General features: G+C 46.9%; 1 protein-coding gene across 1 annotated transcript in view; it reads left to right on the top strand.

The window, feature by feature from the left end:
- The window catches only part of SLC22A4 (solute carrier family 22 member 4), a 45,818-nt gene that overhangs the window by 11,311 nt on the left and 12,235 nt on the right, over positions 1-22,272 (top strand). Inside the window, exons 2-5 of the mRNA XM_019642221.1 lie at positions 5,992-6,095; positions 7,365-7,519; positions 16,006-16,177; positions 19,940-20,069. Of these exons, the coding sequence (XP_019497766.1) occupies positions 5,992-6,095; positions 7,365-7,519; positions 16,006-16,177; positions 19,940-20,069 (561 nt within the window). The remainder of the gene's footprint in view (positions 1-5,991; positions 6,096-7,364; positions 7,520-16,005; positions 16,178-19,939; positions 20,070-22,272) is intronic.

Genomic DNA, 22,272 nt, shown 5'->3' with positions numbered 1-22,272 from the left:
GATGATTAAAATTAAAAAGACATACAATAAAAAATGTTGGAAGGAATATGGGGAAGTTGAAATCCTTGTTTATTGTTTTTGGGATTGTAAAATGGTGCAGCCACTTTAGAAAATAGTTTGGGAGTTCCTCAAAAGGTTAAAGATAGATTTATTATATGACCCAGCAATTTCCTTTTTTTTTTTTTTATTGGGGAACAACCATGGTCATTGGTTACACGTTGCTTTCATACTACAATGGCATAGTGACTCTTTTAAGGAGAGCGTTGCTCATAGTGGCCCATGTGGGGATCGAACTGGCCACCTTAGTGTTATCAGCACAACGCCCTATCCAACTGAGCTAATTGGTCACTCCCTACCCCAGCAATTTCATTCCTACATGTATACCCAAGAAAAATAAAAACATATTTCCATGCAAAGTCTTATACACAAAAGTTGAGACTACCAGCATTATTTGTAATAGCCAAAAAATAGAAACAACCAAATGTCTATCAATTGATGAATAACTAAATAAAATGTGGTATTTCCATATAATGGTACATTATTCAACCATAAAAGGGGATTGTGTACTGACACATGCTATAACAACATGGATGAACCTTGAAAGCACTATGCTAAGTGAAAGATGCCAGTCACAAAAGACCATATAGTATGTTTCCACTTATATCAAATGTCCAGAATAGGCAAGTCAATAGAGACAGAAAGTATATTAGTGGTTGCCAGGACCCAGGGAAGAGAATGGGAAGTGACTGCTAATAGGTATAGGGTTTCTTTCAGAGGTGGTGAAACATTCTAAAATTATATAGTGCTGATGGTCGCACAACTCTGTGATATACTAAAACCCACTGAAATGTACGCATTAAAAGAGTGAATTTTATGGCGTGTGAATTATATCTCAACATAGCTGTTATAAACAAAAAGAATTAAATAGCCAGATTCTTTTTCCCCAAAGTCAAGAAATTTCCAGGTTTAAGTTGCAACTAAGTTATAAAGAAGAAATTGGGTAATGTATATTCTATTATTAACTAACTACTGCTCCCTGTTTCCCCCCCCCCACAATGAAAAATAACTATAAGAGGACACAATGGAAATCCATTTTTCATTCTTAAGTGGATTAATGCTAATTTTTCATTTATACTCATCTCTGAGATTGAAGTCCATTTATAAAGAGATTTTACACTTCGTGATAAACACTTTTCTGGTTTTTAGTCGTTAAATACAAAGTTCTTGTTTCTTAGACTCTCTTTTGCCTTGCCAGGTTTAAGTGTAACCTGCTTTGCTTATTCATTCATGCTATTTGTTCTAAGTCATGACTTTGCTTCGGACAAAGGTGTGAGGTTAGTAGAAAGGGAACTGCTGTTGAATGAGGCCTGTAATGTGTCAGATACTTTACTTACATTTTCTGTCCAAAGCTCACAGCATCCCCATGAGGGAGTATTATTGCCACCTCTTTGAAGATGAAAAAGCAGGCTGATAGAGGTGAATGAGTGACCAAGTCACACAGCCAGAAATGGCAGAACCCAAGAGAGGCTGTGCTGTTTGTTCAACATCAGGCTGCCTTCCAGAGGTCTCCGTTCTAGGCGGGTCAGAGGGGTATGCTTATCTTTATGGTCCTTTCTGGCTTTGGTAAAGGCTGAAACTTTGGCTACTTGGAGAATTCAAAGTTGAGGGTGATTTTCAAAGGCTAGTGTGTGATACCATACGTTTTCCAAACTCTGTTTTCCATTACTCCTAATTGTCAAACATTCATTCATCACCAATTTGTGAAGCCTCCACCATGTGCCTAGCCTTGTGCAAGCATTAGTTATCTCAAATGATTACACGAATGGGTCCAGGCTTTAGAACTCTGCCCTCCTGGAGGAGGAGGAGGAAGGGGGTGCCCTTTTCCCCCTTAGCCAGAGAGTTAGGGCACAGTGGCCCAGAACAGAGCCCGCCCTCACCATGATTCCTGGGCTCATGCATGCACACGTGCACACCTGATCTGTCCTATAAAGTATGCTCGACCTTGAGCTTTGTGGAGGCAGCAACCATGTCTGTTTTGTATCCCACACAAGGTCTGGCCCAGAGCAGGTGCTCCATGATGGTTGGATAAATGATTAAGCAGTTCCTTTTACCAACCCACTAGAATGGGGGCTGGTCACTTTAATGCTCTATGCCTTCATTTCCTCATTTGTAAAATGAGGATAGAGTACCCATTTCACATGGCAACTCTGAGATCCCCTGAGATATTACAATGCCCACAGTGAGCGCTCAATGCACTGTGGTTATCATTCCTATTATTACTATTGGGAGGGATAAGAGGCACATCCTTCTACGCCAAGAGTGACCTCCCTGCCCTTTTACCTTGTGACCTGGGTTTTTATTTCTTAAAGTAGAGCTGAAGGCTAGATGGTCTATCTACACGGAGCTCACTCTGCCATGTTGGGGAAACCTTGGTCTGAGAACCTGATAATGAGAAGAACATGTTAACCCTGGCGGGGGGTCACATCCAACTTGGGCCAGTTGGTTCCCACATTCCACTGTGTATCCAAGGGTGTGTATGTGGGTGGGGGGGGGAGTATGTTTCGGAAATGTTACTGTTTGAGACCTGAACGCAGGTCTGAAGCCAGCTCCTTACTAGGTCATCTACCATTAGCCTCTGAGCAGGTTGTGTAGATGTATGTCTGTGTGTGTATGTGTGTATACACATGTGCAGAGACCTAAGGGACCATTCTGTCCCATCAATGAAAAGACTGTCCTCTGTTAACCACTAAGAATTCCTTGGGCCCTGGCTAGTGGGGCCCCAAGACATATACCTCAAACCTCAAGGGGCTGGAGACAGGCAGGACCTGGCCTCCCCAAGAATAGCCCCATGGAGAAGAGGGCCCTTCTTCAGGCTGACAACTGATTTACTAGACTACAGCCCCATGAGCCCCAGCTGGAACTTTGTCTGCCAGTCCTGTGTCTTATTACCAGGCCTCTTGCAGCTTTCCAAAAGGAATCCTTGGGCACAGTAACTCCCCAAGAGAAGGCCCAGCACTGGAGCCAACCACAGGCAGCCATGAGATCCAGTTGCCTTCCACTGCTGGGTGTGAGCAGGCTCTCCAAAGGCAGATGGCTGGGCAGATGGGTGGCTCAGTTGGTTAGAGCACATGCTGTAAACAACAAGGTTACGGTTCAATTCCTGCATGGGATGGTGGGCTGCGCCCCCTGCAACTAGATTGAAAACAGCGACTGGACTTGGAGCTAAGCTGCACCCTCCACAACTAGATTGAAACAGCTATTTGACTTGGAGCTGATGGGTCCTAGAAAAACACACTGTTCCCCAGTAAAACTTCTAAAAAAAAAAAAAAAAGGCAGATGGCAGCCTGCATGGGTCTGGGGCAGGTGGCCTCCTGAGCTGATGATGCTGACAGGGCTTCTCAGGACTTTCTTCAGGGAGGGAAGGGGGACCTACAGCCATGACTGCATGGCCTCCAGTAAGAACGTGATGGGGAGCTGGCTGTCACCTCACTCTTCCCAGCACCCTAAATCAGATCTCCTTCTGCTCCATTCCCCAAAGAGACTAGGCTCCACCCACTATCAAGCCAGCTTCATGGGTGTGCCACCTGTGCTGTCACACAGAGCCCACACTTGGTTTTAATGCTCTGATATTGATGTCTTGAAAGTTAATAATTTTTTAACAAGGGCTTCCTGCAATTTCATTTTGCTTGGGGCCTGCAAATTAGGTAGCCAGGCCTGCCTACCACCTTTGCTCATGCGATGGCTAGCTCCACATCTGATGGCCTTCCTCTTTCTTTTCTGTCTCTTAAGTCCTATCTATCCTCCTTTAAGGCAGAGTCCTGACAGAAAAAGTTAAAAAAAACCATGAAGGAGAGAGACCACATTATCTTTGGGAGAGTTCTGCTCCACTGCAGATGGAGTGGTGATGGTTGATAGTAGACACCTTAACGCCCCTACCAAGCTTGAGATTTTCTCGGTTCCTTGCGAGGCTGCAGGTGGTGGTGGAGGCCTCCTACCCCTCGTCCTGCTGTCACATTCCTTGACGAAGTGTAGGGAATGAAATTTAATAAGTTCACTTTGTCTGGCCTTTGGAGTTCATGTCCAAAGCAGATGTGTACAAGGTTGAGCTCTGAGACCTGAGTTAGTAATTCCCTTGCCAATTTACTTGCTATGACTTCAGACAAATCCCAGTCTTAGAACCTCAGTTTACTCTTCTGCAAAGTGGGTCACAGTCCACATCATTGGGCTTTGGGGCCTCGGTTGCTAATCTTTCTATGTGTTGGGGCAGATCCCAAGCTCTTTTCTGACACTTTGGCCAGTGATTTTTTGGAAGTGGGTGGCCATTAATTCAGGCACATGTCCTATCTATTTTGACCTCTGGGCTGGCCGGGCCCATGAATCTGGCCATATAATTTGGAAGGGTTTATCCCCTTTGAAGCCTATTCGGTGACCCCAGATGAAGCCAGCCTACTGAGGGCATGGTATCAGATTTATCCCTGATTGTGCCTGAAGGGTTCAGAGCCGAGTTCCTGGGCCACGCTGTTTTCCTTCTGCAGAGCTGTGCTTGGCATCCCGCCTGCGGCCAGCACCGTGAGCACCGGGAGAGGCAGCCTCATGAATCTTGCTATTGTTTCTGTCTAGGGGTGTTCTTGAGGACATTATCCTCAACATCACAGAGTGACCCCTTTGTGAAAGGAGGAATTGAGGAGAGACTTCTCTCAGGTCTTGGTCCTCAGAAAAACTGAGCTTCTGCAAAATGTCGCTCTCACTTTGTGCCCTGTGGTCCGAGAGCCGAGCAGCTGGGACACTCAGAGCCCAATTTCAGGGCCTTCCTGGGCAGGCCAGTTGGCGGTCATGCTCACCCTTCGCTTGGTTATTTTGCAACCCCTCCTCCCCTGTGCTTTCTGTTTGCCCCAATTCTCTTGGCTTTTTGTTTCACACTGTTCTCTGGTATGTGTCCTTATACACATGCCCCGCGGCTGCAGAATGAAGTGTGATGTAAACATGTGAATTCATTTTTCAGTCTACTTCAGGGAAGTTGTGAAGATTAAGAACTGAGTTGCTTTGCGAATGTCATGGAAGCAGCACCACCACCGAGCGGAGCTGGGACAGGATGGGAGGCAGGGGGTCTTTCCTCTAGATTCTGTCATGTGACCACACACAGCAAGCCCCTGACCCGCAGCCCTTAAATACTTATTGACACGTGCTTATTTTTTAAATAAAAGCCCACTGAACAAGCTTTGACATTTTTTGCAACCTCCCTTGAGATTTTGCTGAATTGACTTAAGTCAAGAGCTGGAAATTGAAACTCTGGCTGAAACCCTCATTTTATGGATCTGCCAGCAGGGACTTGTTAGGGCTACACAGACCATGGCCCTGGGGATGGGAGGGCCCACAATTGTGGGAAGGCTGAGTGGGAAGGAGGGTGAAGGAGTGTAGATGGGAGATGAGATACTCTCCCCTCCCCCACAGAGGAGCTCTGGATCAGGCCCCAAGATAGGCCTCTGATGTGAGCAGACCAGGGAGCAGAGGGCTCTCCAGAGGAGTCTGCTGGGAGCAAATAACTGTGGACCTCCCCAGGATCACTTGCACGTTTCAAAAAAGCAGAGGAAATATTTTAACCTGGACCAAGTGACCATGCCCTCTGTCGTGTCCCTCAGGAGTTTCTAACAGTTCCCTCCATGCCCTGATGCCTTCTGAAGTAGACATGCCACCTCTACTCATACTGCTTCGCAGCTGAGGGTCACCAGTCACAGCCATGGCTTCAGCTTGCTTCTCACTGTGTGATATAAGCTGAGCCAAAGGTGTCACCCTCCTTTCCAGAAAGGAAGGACAGTAAACGACATGGCCCAGTAAATGGTAGTCAGGAGTCGACCCCAGAGCTGTGAGGCCTATGCCCTTTGCACAAAGACGAGCCGGCTCCGGCCGCCATGCTAACATTCCCTTGGAGCTGGGCTGGGGCTGGGCCTGCTGGGGAGCTGGGCTCACACTTCTCGTTGTCTTCCCTGGCAGTGGAATCTGGTGTGTGAGGAAGACTGGAAGACGCCCCTCACCTCCTCCCTGTTCTTTGTAGGCGTGCTCCTTGGCTCCTTTGTGTCCGGGCAGCTATCAGACAGGTAAGGAGGCGAGGAGGGAGGGAGGGAATGTGGGATAGTGCCCCTTGTCAACTCACTGCCTGTCTTGGGCCTATCTCCACCCACAGAAAGGGAGACCCCTCAGGCCAACAAGTCAGTGATAGGAGGAACCATGATATCTCCTGTTCTTCCTGCTCTCAGCCTCTTGCCAGCACCCACTGGAAAATGGAGTCCTCATAGCCCCAAACCCCTTCAAAAAGACACTGCTGTCATCACCACTGCCTCCCACCCCACCCCTACCTCTTGGATGACGTGTGATCTGTCCACAAACAGCCATCAGCCAGAGTCTGGGCCAGACAGCAAGCAACCCCTTGCTAACTGTGCACCCACCTCTGCTGTGGGTGGGACCCCTGGCCTGACCACTCAAGCTGCAGAGCTGACCTGGAGCTCTCAGTCTGGAGGAGACAGCATCGCAGCTCTGGGAGAAGTGCCCCACTGGCCCCTGAAAGAGCAGGAAGGTAGGAGTGCTAAATGGCAGTGTTGGCAGTGTCCCTCCCCCAGTTACAAAGTCCAGTGGGACCCCAAGCTCAACAGCCTGAGACCTGAGTTTGGAAACTGGGGTGGGAGACTGTTGTGCTCACTCCTGTGCTCCATTCTTCCCATCGGTCACTATCAGAATGTGAAATGAAGACTTAAGCCAACCATAGTGTGACTAGTGGACGTTGCTGGAAGCTACACTTCCTGTAGAGCAGTGCTTGGCAATTTTGGTTGCACATTAGACTCACCTGGGAAATTTTTTTTAATTTCAAGGCCCAAACTGTATCCCAGACAATAAGAATCACAAGAGGCGGGTACAGGCACCAGTGTTTTTTGAAGCTCTCCAGGTGATTCCAAGTACAGCCAAGGTTGAAGACCACTGCCATAGAGGGAGCCTTGGTTCTGGATTGACAGAACTCCCATGTTGCTGATATTAGATGTACCTGCTCTCTGTACTGTATCCACCTTTTAGAAATGTGGTGGCAGCTTCTACCTGTGGCTCATTTTAAAGAGATTCCCATGTGGTCCTTGCGTAAGCTGCTCTGTGCTTTCGAGATATGGTGCTTCCACAGGGGCTTAGAACCTCAGAAGGTCCCTCCTGAGCAGATGGATGCCGGAGGAAGGAGGAACCTGGGAGGATAGGGAAAGGAGTTAGTCATAGCCCTGAAAAAAGAAAGTCTGCTGCTACACCTGACAGTGCTTGCCACGCTCCCGGAATGGCAGCACTGCTGTGACCTGCACGTGCCATGTTTTGTGCTGTGCTGTGCTCTACAGGTTTGGCAGGAAGAACATCCTGTTTGCAACCATGGCTATCCAGACTGGCTTCAGCTTCCTGCAGATTTTCTCCATCAACTGGGAGATGTTCACTGTGTTATTTGTCATCGTCGGCATGGGCCAGATCTCCAACTACGTGGTGGCCTTCATACTAGGTAGGAATGGCTTCTGACCCACAGGACTTCTCCTTCCCACCCTCCGAGAGGCCCAAGAAGGGGGCCACTGAGAAGGACACAGGGAATGCTCTTACACAGCACAGAAGGAAGCACCTCAACCGTGGGCTGTGCTTCCAAAACATGATCAGCCTGAACATATGTGGGGGAGGGGGTTGTAGCCACAGGTTTTGATCACAGGGAGCCAGCTCTGTGCTGGGTCCTGAAATGTGGTGGTGAATAAAAGCTGGAGCTGGTGGGAACCAGCCACACAACAACTGAGACACATTTCAGGAGCACAAGGCTTGGGAAAAGCACAGAGGAGGGATGGCCTAGGGATGTCTGTCATCTGAGCTGTGAAAGCTCAAGACTTTTGCCTGGGACAGGGCAAAAGGGTGCTCCTGGCAACCGTGCATGGCCCATGGAGGGACTTAGGGTAGTTGGAGTGGCTGGTACACAGGTAGAGGAGGCACGTGTCAGACAGGAATTCAGTGCCAGCCCGCCAGCTTTGGGCAGATCTGCTCTCACCCTGTGTCAGAGCCCTACCCCCACCCTCAGAGCATATCAGCCACGTGCAGGACCAGCCTCACTGCTGATAGCAGTCCTGTCTCCTAGCAGCAGCCTTGCTTCTGGAATATCAGGCTGCATGAAAGGGACTCCTAAGCTAAAGGCCCAGCGTAGCCCCCAGGGCCCTCACCAGCTTTTCCTGGGAGGGAGTGAGGTGAGCTCTAGGCAGGTTGATCAGGGAGTCCCCATGAGTGGGAGCCCCCAACATGCTCTGAGCCCACCTGCTCTCTCTGAACAGATGAAAGAAGGGGAAATGAAGGGCACCTCTAGGACAATAGACACCAAATAATGTCTGATGTGATAATACATCCTTGTGGGCTCCATGCTGTCCCAGTTTTATCCTTATTGTCACAGTGTAATTATTAGCACCTGGTTTCCCCAAAAAATAAGATCTAGCCGGAAAATGAGCCATAGCATGATTTTAGGTGCCAAAATATGGCGCCTTAGCATACTGAATATTTTAACACATTGAGGATGGGGCATTTAAATTGTTTAAATGCATGTTCCCGGTGTTTAAGCCATTTAAATCAACTTTTATACTGTGTTTCTTTAAAAATGTATAACAAATTCGCTAACTATTTTTGTGAACTGAAATTTTCAGGAAATACTCACCAAAGACCCTAGTAGTGCTTGAGGGTGTGATACCTCTGGAAACATTCTCCCTTGTGGAGTGGCACTAAGCAGAACTTGCAGATGTACCGAGTTTCACTTCTTTTTTTTTTGTGGGCAGCACAAACATGGTACCTCCTAGCAGGATATTTTCTTTGCCTCTGTTCACTTCCAACAATTTTCTCTAGCACATGTTTGCACATATCACCCGAAAGTCTCCCAGCGGGGTCTGCATGAGGCACACGAGGGGTTTGGGTTGATGTTCCTGGACATGCTGCGTCTGTGTCTGAGTCTGTCTCCACCTTATCTGTAGCCCAGTCTTTTGCCACTTGTAGCAGAAATTCTTTGTATCTCATATTTTATGTAGGTTTTAGGTTTTGATAGATTAGAAAAGAGTTGAAAAGTGCACAATTTATAAGCCAAAATGCAACTTTCTTTGGCCACTTCACTGTTTTTCTCAAGAGAGAATAGTAAGACAAGTACTGATCTGCCCTATCAACACCCTTCATGAACATATTATACTGAAAAATACAAATAGGTTTTTTTCTTTACTTCTTCATTTCTCCATGAAACATCAACCATTGTTGAATCATGAATTGTGGAAATCATGTTGACAACAGGAGCATCCTCCAAGATTGAAGAAGAATTTCACCCTTTCTCCTGAATGTGGTTTTGTCACGTTTCAGAGACCGTGATTCGTTTTTCATTTCCAGAGGAAGGCCCGTGTTCACTCTGATTATTCCACATACGCTAACTTGTCTTGAAAGGAGAGTTTCCACATACTCTAACTTGTCTTGAAAGGAGAGTTTCAGGAATTGTGACATGATTGTAATAGTTGTCTTGGTAGACATGGTAATTTTGATCAAGATAAATGCAAATCTGCGTCACTGGTCCACAACGTGTTAAGCTGAAGGAGTTTGTGGAAAAGGCACCCTTCTCCCTGAAACACGTCATGAGACCCTCATGTGAGGGGTGCGTGCTGTCCATATCCTGGAGGAATCATGCTAGGGCTTCTTCTCTGGCTAGGTCTTATTTTTGGGGAAACACGGTAGTGTCCCTTTCATGTAAGTCTAGTCATTCGGCTTTCTCAAAAGCCTGAATCTGATAAGATGCTGCTGATCACTTTTAGGAGTCTGGGTGACGCATTGGCTCTGGAGATGCTGTGTTCTCTTAATTGAGGATGTGTACACCCTTTGTCAGGTTGCCAAAATGGAATTGTTCAAATTCCACTCCTTTAATCATTTGTGAAGAACCCCTTGCCACAGGCCCACCCTCAGTGACTAAAGAAGGCAGGAGGGAAAGCATGCTGAAGCCACGTGGACCTGGGGAATAGCACCCTCTTCACAGGCTCCGGCTGGAGGCAGCCTCTGTCCTCCCTGTCAGGGGAAGGAGGGGAGCAAGGTTTTCTTAAAGAAGGTCATTTGTGTAGAGGACACAGAGAGCTTCAGGCCAGTGGTTCTGGAAACTGGAAATTGGAGAAATTGAGGACAGAAATTGCAACCTCCTAATGCCTGATGGCCCAACGTGGGCACAGCAAGGCCTATGGTCTAAGTCCCCCCTAATTCGTCTACCTTGTGGTGACCCTCCCAATATCTGAAAGGCCCAATATGTGGTTCTGCTTGGGCCAGAGGCACACTAGAGACTAAACAGGTGTCCCCAAAACAGAGGGCTCTGCCTGAGGTGAGCAGATGCCTTTAGGAAGACCTAAAGGACCATCTGAAATGGAAGGGCAGACGGTTATGGTGCAGCCCGGAAAGTCCTATCACTGGGACAGGGAGCCAGGTGGGATTTGTGCCAGGCATGGCATCCCTCAGGTTCTGCTGAATGGCCAGCATCGAGACCTGCCTTTCCAGTGGTACAGGGTGCTTCTGGGGCCGTGGAGCCTTTCTGTGTGAGTGATTGAGGCTGGGAGAGCCCACCCCAGGCCTCCTGCAGGGAAGTTCTGCCCAGATGGACCTGACACTACAACCTGCTCCCCTCCCTGCTGCGCAGGCTGAGAAGAGGGAGAGGGCCAAAGGGAAAGGGAGATCATGTGAGACCAGTCAGAGCTTCATGTTCCAGCCAGAGATCAGTGAGCGGGACGCTGGGTGCAGAAGGCCCCCCATCAGCCTGTTGTAGGGTGCTCTGGGAGCCTCCCTGGCTCCCACTGTGCTCTGCGGGAAACTGCTGACTTTGACTTGTTATGAGAGCCTTTGCTTTGGGTTCTCAAGTCTGAACCATTTTGAAAGAGTCACTGAAAACCAACCTGCCCCCTGGAACAGCCTGACTTCCTCATCAGCGCCTGAGGTGGGGTGGCGGGATTCAGTGTGAGGGCACACGGTGGCTAGCTTCCCTGCAGCACAACAGCGACCTCTGCTGTTTCCAGGCTAAAATAGTGAATTCCTGGTTTTGACTAAAATAAAGGGAAGCATGGGTTCTGGGCTAGGTTCTTTCTGGGCCTTTACTTTGCCCTGTGGCTCTAGGAAAGAGTTGGGAAGACTCTGAGATGATAATCTCCAGTTTTAAGAGTCTTTACATTAATTCGGGCAACTGAATTTCTCCCATGAATTACTCCCATTCTCGAAGTGGTGCAGAAAGGGATCCTCTCCTTGCTCTGCCTTTTTAAAACTATAAAGCCTGCCAGAGTATATATAGGAAACAAGAAAAGGAAGGAACAGAAGTGGCTACACCCAAAAGTGAGGGAGCTGCCCAAATGATGCTGGTTTAGGAGGAAATGAACACTCAAGACCAAGAACACTGATCCTCCCCACATTCCAGCTCCCCTCACAGTCTCCTACTGTTTTCCAGAAATAATGCCTTCAATCTGTCCACAGCCTTCTGGGTAAAATGCCAGTGGCATTCTCCTTTATCCCTTATAACTAGCTGCTTAAATTTATTTCACACACTTAACTGCTTCCTGTCTTGACTGATCCATTAATTCAGTGTTTTCCCCAGTACTCCTGATGTCAACCTCCTATGCAGTATTTATTCCAGCATGTTGAACTATTAATATTTAAAGCTCTGTTTCTGCTATTGCCTAGATGTGTTTTTCCTTTTGATAAGTATGCAACTGATTGCATCTTCCTTTATCACTTTGGCTACCAGAAAGCTCAGTCAAAATTGAAATTTAACTATTATCAATTATGCAACCTTTATCATCCATATTTTTAAAAAATGTTTTTAAAGTATAATTTGCATCCCATAATACTTATTTTTTTAAATACTAATAACTCACTCAGTGGTTATTAGTATATTCACAAAGTTGTACAACCATAATTCTAACTCCAGAACATTTTCATCACCCCCAAGGAAACCCTGTCCCCATTAGCAGTCACTTTGCAACCCCCTCTTTCCCCAGCCCCTGGCAACCATTAATCTACTTTCTGTCTCTGCTGATTTGTCTATTCTAGACATTTCCGATAAATGGAATCATACAACATGTGGCCTTTGTGACTGACTTCCTTCACTTAAATCTTTTCAAGGTTGGTCCATATAGTAGCATGAATCAATATCCCATTGTATAGACATGCTACATCTTATTCATGCATTCATCAGTCGATGGACATTGGGGTTGTTTCCACTTTGAGGCTATTATGAATAATGTGTTATGAATATTCAAGTATGCTTGTTTTGTAGATATGTTTTCAATTCTCTTGAGTAAGTAAGCACCTAGGAGTGGAATTGCTGGGTCATGTGGTAATGAATGTTTAACTGTTTAAGGAACTGCCAGACTGTTTTTCAAAGTGATCAGTTGCATATTTTTGTTCTTTTTTCCAAGACATAACTTTTAACCTTTCTTTACATGTTACGTTAATGCTACCATTATTTCATTGTATTCAAATTATAAGCTACCTCAAAATCTTCAAGGAATGAAATGGGGTATAAATGCATTTCAAAAGATGCCGAAATTTGCTGGTGCCCCTTGTTTGCATTGCACTGTGTGAGGGAAACACTGGGGGACCCTGGGGGGAGCAAGGACTCACTCCTATCTGTTTACCAGGAGCTCACAACTGGTCGGCAGAAGCAGCAGTTGCTGTTACTGAAGACACGGTTCCTCATAGGTGTGGCAGGGGTGCGGGCTTGCAGATGATTTATCTGGGTATATGCAGAGATAGGAAAGGTTACTTTTAACTAGAATGAAGGTTTATAGAGGGGAGAGAGGAAGCCCTGAGTAGGGTGTTAATTTGAGGAGAATTCTGAGTATTTTCCAGGGAGCAAAGAGAGGTTTTGCTGTCTTCCACTGGGTCTCTTGGTCAAAGCCACTGTACTTTCCGTCATTCCCCTGACATCTAGCACATTTCAACTGTTTGATCAGGATAAAGGAATTATCTATTCCTGAGCTCTGACCACAGCCAGGCACTTTACATACATTGTCTCAGTTCCCATAATACTCCCTGAAGTAGGACTATCAAAGTCACTCTAGTAACAAATGAGCACCAAGGAGCCCGGGCTCTCTGCACATGCCTGATGGAGGCCACTCCCAGCCCAGGCACACCTGTGTCCGACCCCATATCCTGGCAACAGCACCATGGTCTTGTTTCTTAAGCTGGGGTCTGCTGCAGGCCTCTGTTGGTCATTCAAGGAGGGGCAGGTCCTGCCTCCATGTGCAATGGATCCAGTGGTCCCTGACTGGACCCCTAACTGACTGCCACAGAAGTGCCCTGATCAACATGAAAATGAGCTTGGCCCTCTCTGAGTCACTCCCTCTTGGAGAGAGTGCTCAGATTCAGTTGGTGGTGATAGGCAGTGGGCAAACATTCTGGCCAGGACATGCATGCCCCTTTGGCTTAGATGTCTTAGTGTCCTAAGAGACACTGAGAGGCCCAACTAAACCAAGATCAACTGGGCTTTGCCCTGGGAGCAAAAACCTAGGGAGTAAAGGAGGCTAGGTCAGGGATCCCCAGTTGGAAGAGCCAGAAGTCATCACTGCCAGCTGAACCCATGGAAAGTTTGTGGCAGCTGCAGGCCATGAAAAGGTCTACAGGAATCAGGACTCCTCTCTTGGTGTTCCTTAGAGGGGGCTGGTTGGTCTCTGGTTGGTTCAAAGACCAGCCCAGGCAGGGAAAACATAAATCCTCACTTCCGAAAGGGAGGTATGGTCTCACCCATCTCCCATGCATGTCTCTACTAGAATCGTAGTTGAAGGGCTGCTTGACAGGGCCAAGGCTTTGCCCCCGGATGATTTTTTCCTAGACGTTATCCATACGTCATACAGATCAGACTTAAATCCTGGCTGCCCCATTTATTACCTATGTATGCATTTAGGCAATTTGTTCCAACTCTTTAAATCTCAGATGATTATGTATAAAATAGAAGTAATATTAGTTCTTCCATAATTGTGAAGATTCAAAGAGATAATATAGGTAAACACTTGGTCTGGAACCTGACACAGTGCCTGCTCAAAAAAAATGCTAGCACTGAAGATGATGATGATGATGATGATGATGATGATGATGACGATGACGGTTAAGGAAGGGTGATTATCTAAAAGCCGGAAAGCAGGAAGTTTTGCTAACAAGGAACTATTCAGGCTCATGCCATCCATGTTGCTCCCCAGAAAGGCAGAGAGGTAGATTTTTACGAAGCTTGTGCCCGTCCTGCTTACTCTGCAAAGTAAGAACAGCTCTGTTCTGGCCTGAGACCCAAGCTCAGAGAGGGGGAGTGTCCAGGGGTCCAGGGAAGCTTCTCTCGCTTATCAGGGTCCTAGAACTATGAGTGCGCTCTCTTGGGCCTCACAATTCTACAAGATTCTTACATGGTCCCGTGCACTTTCTCTTGTCCTCAATCAAATCCTCTGCTGCTTCACTTCTGAATCTCTGCTTGGGAATAAAGTACCCCCTATGCATTCCCATATCATGATAATCACAGCCAATGCATTTAGAAACCACGGCATGGGGAGCCTTCCAATGGAGTGGTAGGAAGGTCCTTAGTGAGTAAGAAAAGATCTGGAAATAGCACTCACGATCCTCAAAGAGGTCAGGCCCAATCCTTTGGAACCAGTTTAGAGGCTGAGAAGTGGCCTGGGTGGTTAGAGCTGTTATCCACAGTCCAGGATGTAAGAGGCACACAGTACTGGCCGCTTCTGTCAGTCTGGCTTTTAGAAATGGCTGTTCCAGACAGAAGCACTGAGACCCGTTTGTCAGTTATGCTGAGTGAGGGAGAAGTGGGGTGGAACAGGAACAGGTAGACGGTGGGAACAGGAAACCAGGAGAAGTAGCAATTTTACTGTTTCTTTAGAATTAGCCCTTACTTCCTTAGCCTGTGCTCAGGGCATGTAAACAGGATTGAGAAAACCTCTCTTGCAAGACAAGCCTGAATGGCCTGTGAATGGTCTGTTTTGTATTTTCTGGGCTATTTCTGTAGTGGTGGGAAGATCTCAAACAAAAGGCCTGTGGTTGCCATTGGCCAGATCTCCACCCCTGGGGCAGAGGACCAAGAGTGGACTCTGTGAAAGGGCCCTGAGCTCTGTGACAACAGAAGGAGCTTGTTCTTGGACTCTGAGGGGCGGGGCAGCATCTCTGGAGGAACCTGTTGCTATCCATTCTGGCACTGAGCAGACCAGGATCCAATAGCCACCTGTGTGTCCTTTCCCAAAACAGGGCCCAACACCAAGCAGTCTTGGGCTTTTGTGATGTTCTGGGAAAGCTCCGTGCAGTTCCCTGGGTGAGTGGCCAGCTCCAGGGCTGCTGCCTGCTGGCCCAGGGCAACCCCTTCTTTTCTTTCCTTGGTCTGAATGGACTGTCTGCCTGGGCACAATGTGGCTGCAGGGGAATTCAGCTCTGGGCACCTCCAGAGCCAGCTGGATCCTAATTTATCATTTCTCAATGATAAGGTTGTCTAAGTGTGTCCTAACACAGCTCAATAACTTTGAACTCTGCACTTTTTCCCTGAGAGGCCAGTGTCTGTTCATGTACAGTGAAGAATTGTGGGAAAGGCTAAATGCACCATGACCCCACAGAGCCCCTCAAGAGAGCCCCCAGTCTCTTCAAACACCCTCTCTGCTCCTCACCCTGGGACTCTGATTTTTAGAAATGTGGCATTCCCAGAAAAGATTACCTCTTGGGACTAGGCACACTATTTCTATGACATAAAATGATCTTTAAAAAAAAAATCTATGTCTCCTTTAAAATCTCATGAAAACTTACCTTCCATTGGGTAATAAGTCTTGGGTCACTTCCCACCTTCCTCTGCCCTAACCACTCCTGCACTGGGCCGTGAGACAAATGCCTTTTCCCTATAAGCTATAGTTTAAACGCTTAAGTGCCAGGTAATGATGTAAAAAGCAAATATTAAAGTGAGTTAAAATGCTAATACTCCTCCCTTGTTTTGAACAGGAACAGAAATTCTTGGCAAGTCAGTGCGTATTATATTCTCTACGTTAGGAGTGTGCATATTTTTTGCAGTAGGCTACATGCTGCTGCCACTGTTTGCTTACTTCATCAGAGACTGGCGGAAGCTGCTTCTGGCGCTGACGGTGCCCGGGGTGCTGTGCGTCCCGCTGTGGTGGTGAGTGTGGCTTGGCCCCAGACAGCCCCCTGCTGTGCCTGGAGCCAGAGCCTCAAGTCCAGAGAGTGTTTGCCTGGCTGTGGGTGGGCCCATGTGCTGGGGTTTCATTCTCCACCATCCCACAAAGCACCTTTCTCAGGAATTCCAGCCTCCGCCTAGGCTCTCCCCACTCTTGTCTGCTGTTGGTGGTGATTTGTGGAGATGGTACGCTTGGGTTTTGTTGTGTTTAACTCTACCCCCTTGCTCTTTTGAAACTTTTCTCTCTATAGGAAAATCTCTTTCTCCTTATGGACCCAAGTAATGTAATTTCCCCAAGCCTCTAAGGTCTGCCTGTTTATCCGCTCTGTTTAGAAGAATAAGAATTACTTTTGTTTAATGAATGGTTAGAGAAATGGTCTCTTCTCTCCTCCCTCAACCCTCCAACCCAATTTTGGCACATGAGTATAGGAATAACAGTGTCTGGAGATACGGGCTCCAGTTTCACCCAATACGGTTATGTGGGAGATTTCAAGTGAGCGAACAGATTAAGAATAAGGGAATAAGGTCCCAGCCATACCCTCTTTTGGGGGATTCACCATTCCTTTGGTTTTTCAGATTTAAGCAAAAGGAAGGGGCTTCTTCCATTGTTGGGTCTGTCGCATGCTCTCTCTCTCTCATTAATTCTTTTTGGTTTGGTCTCATGATATCAAAATGAGATGTCCCAGCAGTGACTGATTTTACTGAACTGCTTGATCTCTACCTGCATATATACAATGAACATTTCTTTGATCATTTTTTGGAATTCACAGTTTAAACAAGGCCTCATGGTTGCCCTGTCCTCTGGACACACTGCCTAGGAAGGTGCCTAGAAGGTACCTTATCTTGCTGCAAGTGGTAGACGACTAGAGAGGCTCACAGGTAGCACATCTTGGCTCAGGTTGGACCACTCCAAGCTACTGTCTTTTTATGACCGCTAAGGCTGCTAGGATTTTCCAGTGTAAATTCTTAGCAATAGTGTGCGTGGGTGGTCGGGGGCGGGGGGATGATGACGACATGTTTTTCTTTTTTTTTTTTCTTACTTCCCTGGAATTTGAGAGAGAGCATGTTAGAGGTTAGGTACTATTCTGATTTGGAGGTTTTCTCTGGAACCCAGTCTACGGGTTAGGAGGGCTTATGGTGAATAAGGGCAGGCCATTATCTACATTCTGCCTCCAAGAAAAGCAAGCATTCCAGATTTACAAGAGCAGGGCAATTTTCTGGAATAAGAGTCATCATCATCATCATCATCACACCCTCTGTCCCTATGTCCACAACCCCCTTGCTAACTGAACCTGTGTCAACGATGTTCGTGACCCGAGGTTCTCTCAAGACATAAGACAAGATCATTCAAAGGTTATTTTCTGCCTTTTCAGATGAATGATTTTAATAATCGATGTTCTCTGGCTCTAGTTGTCTTTTTGGCATAAGAGACCAGTACTTTTAATATATGTTATAATCAAACTTATTACCGTATAATTCTATGAGAGAGAGAGAGAAGATAGAAGGGCTCTGATTGACCAAAGGTTAGTAGGGATTTTGGTTTGTGGGCCTGGGATCTCTGCCACAGGACCAATAGCACAGCAAGAAACAACCCTGATAGGTCAGCCCCTTGAGGTTCCAGCAGAGAAGGGCCATCCCACGAGATGTGTCTCACTCCTGCCCTAAGGGGAGTTCTTTCTTCTGCTGCCCGCAGCGTGGTCCTTGAGTGCCCCTGGCTGTGGGCACACTGTTCCAGGGACAGCTCTGTCCCAGATAAAGTGCAGCCCGGGGCCAGCACTAATGAGCTGCGTGCTCATCCTGAAAGTTTAAAATGACCATCTTATCATTTTCCTATAAAAACAAAATCGCTTTTCTCTGAACATCTTGTCCGTGCTGGTGGACCTTCCTAAAGTGATGCTTATTGGTCCAGGTGGGCTGGGACGAGGTGGGGGTGCTCCAGGCTGCTGGGCCCCTTGCTGCTGGCTCAGTGTATGACACCACCTCTCCAGCAACATCCCTCCCCTGTTCAATCTGAATTTAATCTACAGAGAGGCTATCAGGTATAACCTCTTTTGGTGCTCCACTAACTTTTGAGATGATCAGCTAGACTTGATTCTTCTTGCCCCCAAAAAACCATGGCAATTTCAGAGTAGAGCCTGTAGCAGGCTTAAGTACATGGGCTGGAAATGGGAGGGGAACCTGCACAGAGCCACTGCAGGTGGCTTGGGGATATTTTTATGTCTCAGTTCCCTTTAAAAGCCTTGGAACTAAGTGGTCACAGGTATGAATGGAGTATGTGTGTAGGAGGTGGGGAAGGAACCATAGATGCAACATGGGGAAAGCTTTGTAATATCTAGCTGCCTAAACATTAGGAGCCTGAGGCCAGTGGTGGCCCTCAGATCCTGTAGTAAAAAAGGTAGGATGTTTCTAAGAACAACCTGGTTGGGTTGTTCACTTCTCACAAGGAGACGTGCCCACAGTGTAGGAAGGCCTCTAATTCTACACTAACGTGGTAGCCACCAGACTCATGCTGCTATTTTAAGTAAAATTAATTAAAAGTAAATAAAATTAAAAATTCAGTTTCTCAGTCACACTAGTCACGCTAGCTCAATAGCCACACATGGTTAAGTGGCTACTGTGTTGGACAGCACAGATACAGGACACAACAGAAAGTTCTGTTGGACAGCACAGCTTTAATTATTGGAGGTCGTAACCTAACACCATCACAGTTGCTACAGGGACCAACTAAGGGCATATTCCAAAAAATGCAAACTGGGTTCATTTTTAAAGCCATGTGCTAGTAGGCTGGGGCAGGGAGCGGGGGGTTGGCCATTTGATACGTTGTGTTTTGCTCTGAGATCCTTCCTACTGAGGTTTTGGAGGGGCCTATTAATTATAGGAGATATCTGTATCTGCTACATGTAATTTATTTTCTAGGATAATTAAGTACTGACTAATAAGTAAGGAAAACAAGAGCTGGCGGAAGAATGGCTTAGAGATTCTGAGAAATCAAAATTAGGAAAGAATAGAAAAATATCAATAAATATAAGTACGACACAAATAAATGTAAAAAGAAAAAATAGACTAATCAGGAAAGGAGAGAAGTCAACTGTCTTTGAACATCAGTTAAACATGTAGATAGATTGTGTAACAAAACAAATTAAGTTTCTAGACATTAAGAAACATAAAAGACAGCATTGGCTGTCTCCCCCAAACTGATTTGGGTACTCGTGTACCTGGGAATCTGTTGAAAGTCAAGGGACAGCCCATAGGGAGGTGTCAGTGCACCCACCTACTCTGACTCCAGGAAAAGCCCAGGGAGCATAGAAGCCCTGGCTGTTTTTTACACAATCAACTTGTGAACATCACCAGCTGGGGCACCAGGATTCTCCTCGGGGCAGACACACTGAAAAGACACTAGACTCTGTCTCTTTTATGAGCCACACTGGCTACTGGGTTTGGATGGCCTTTTCCAGCTGCCCTGGCTTACACACACCCACAGTTCAAGTTCCCTCTCTGCTCCTGGCTTCAAGCACAACTCATGCTCGGCCTTGTGATTTCATCACAACTTTGAAGGCTGAGGTGCTTGTATTTTTATCTGTCATCAATGGAAATCTTATGAGGCCTCCCCCCACCCTGATTTTTTTTTAAAGAAAGACAAAATAGAATTTTACAAAATAAAAATTCTTTGGGAGGCAACTTATGGTTAATAGTATCAAACCCTGGTAGTGTGAAAAATCATAAACCATTAAAAATGAATTCTAGGTTTATTCCTGAATCTCCCCGGTGGCTGATATCCCAGAGAAGACCTAGAGAGGCTGAAGATATCATCCGAAAAGCTGCAAAAATGAACAATGTAGCTGTTCCACTGGTGATTTTTGATCCCGTGGTGGAGGTAAGCTTTTTTTTTTTTAATTGGGGAATTGGGGAACAGGAACAGCCAAGTTGTTGTCCTTTGATCTTAGTTGTGGAGGGCGCAGCTAGCTCAGCTCCAAGTCCAGTCACCATCCGGCCACCCGTCAGCAGCTCGCGGCTGCTCAGTCAAGGTGCTGTGTTCAATCTTAGTTGCAGGTGGGCATAGCCCACTATCTCATGCGGTAGTCCAACCAGCAACCTTGTTGTTAGGAGCACATGCTCTCACCAGCTGAGCTATCCTGCCACCTGTTGGCAGCTCAGCAGCAGCTTAGCTCAGGTGCAGCTCACTGGCCCATGTGGGAATTGAACCGGTGACCCTGTTGCTCAGAGCTTGCACTCTTGAGTGAGCTCTTAACCAACTGAGCCACTCAGCCGGCCCATGGAGGTAAGCTTTTGCAGATGTTTTCTCTTGAGATCAGCCTTGTAGTCTTGATTTTATGGAATTTAATTCAGTGTCTTTTTGAGTGCCTGCTATGTACCAGCCTCTGTGCGAGGCCTTAGAGACACCATGATGATTAAGTTCTGAGATAAAACCCAACCCAAAGGGCTGTGTGCCAATTAAGTGCAATAATATATGTAAAATGCTTGCATGGATCACGGGTTGACTAAATATTAGTTCCCTTAACTTTTGCAAATTTGTCTCCAACTTTTTATTGGGATTGCTCCATACCTTTGATGCAGCTACATACTGGTGATTTTTGAATGTTCAGATTTAGTGGAAAAAATGTGTTTGAGGGGTATTCCATCCCTGGGCTCCCCACTGTACCCTGAATCTTACCAAAGCCTACTGAGGAAGCTTTGCATGTCTGTAGTCTTGCTATGTCATGTCTAGAAGCTTAAGACCTGAGAGCACAGGCTGAGGATTCACCCCAGAAGGCAGGAGGCCACGAAGAAAAGCTGATATGCTATGGAAGCAGCCGCCCTTCCTGACAGTCAGTGAGGACTCACCATGTTCTCAAACATGCCCTGTGCCAGCTCCTAGAGAAAACAAGAAAAATTAGACAGAGTTCTCATGCTTAAGGGGCATGGAATGGAACCAAGAGCATTAAGAGGATTAGATGAAAGATAAATGATGACGTGAGGGAGGAAATGCTAAGTACCCAGGGAGTAGACGCCGTGTGCTGGCAGAGAAAGACAGCAGAGAGACTCGGGGCTGAAGAGCCTGGTCCAAACCAGGGCGGACACTTACATGAACGAAGAGGATGGGGCAGGGCATTCCTGGCTAGAAGGGTAGGGGCTGCTCAGGGCACCCCTAGAAGATTAGGGTGGCTGCAGCAACAGTATGCAAGTCTACACTACTGGCTACCCTAGAAAGCAGGGCTCTGTGGAGGGAGGCGGGCACGCCAGCGCTCCGTCTCCAGGCCTCCTCCACCCCTGGCCTTCGGGACCTTGGACAGAAGCAGATACCCGGGCGATGGCTGGAGGATTAATTACAGTGGCCATGAACCCAAGTTCTCAGAGGGCTGCCAGGACAAACATCCCGTCTTAATCCTTTACTCTTCAGATCAAGAATTCCATTCCCAGACTTAGTCAGTTTAACTGGATAGAAAAAATAACACTGGGAGTATCTAACGCTTCAGGGCTATATGGATGTTCATTGACATTTATTGGAAACGTGGTCTGATTTCTGTCTTTGAGGAACTTACAGAGATCAAACCTACATGAGTGAAAGCAATCACAAAACATGGAAGGGATATAGAGTTATGCATAAATAAGAATAAAGTCCAGTGTCAAAACACATGCTTCTGACAGCACCCTGTTTCTTCCTGCCATGAAGCACATCGAACCTGAACTAGACAGGCCTGCCGAGGGCAAGGGGGCATGTGCTTTCCCGAGGCCCAGTCACCTCCAATGCTCACCTCTCTGGTAGGGTCCCCTTTAGCAGGATCTGCAGAGCCCTGTGCTACAAATGCAGCCTGCTCAGAACGATGATGGGGAGCCCAGCAGATGCCAGGCACCATATTCAGCCATCTGACGCTCATGCAAGCCGTGGGCCCATTTCTCAGGAGAGGAAACTGAGGGATAGAGCAGTTAAATGATATGCCCAGGATCACACAGCTAGAAGTCTCACTAGGTCTCTCCGGTGCCAAAGTGCAGGGTTTTCTGAGGCTTTTTCACCTGGTCTTAGGGACAGTGGTGTTAACTTGGACAGGAAGAGTATAAGGTAGTCTCATCTTAGAAAG

Source organism: Hipposideros armiger, unplaced genomic scaffold (genome assembly GCF_001890085.2).
Source record: "Hipposideros armiger isolate ML-2016 unplaced genomic scaffold, ASM189008v1 scaffold_66, whole genome shotgun sequence".
In the NCBI taxonomy this organism is placed as follows: domain Eukaryota; kingdom Metazoa; phylum Chordata; class Mammalia; order Chiroptera; family Hipposideridae; genus Hipposideros; species Hipposideros armiger.
The sequence above is the reverse complement of the archived record's forward strand: the minus strand, read 5'-3'. Positions and strand labels throughout refer to the sequence as shown.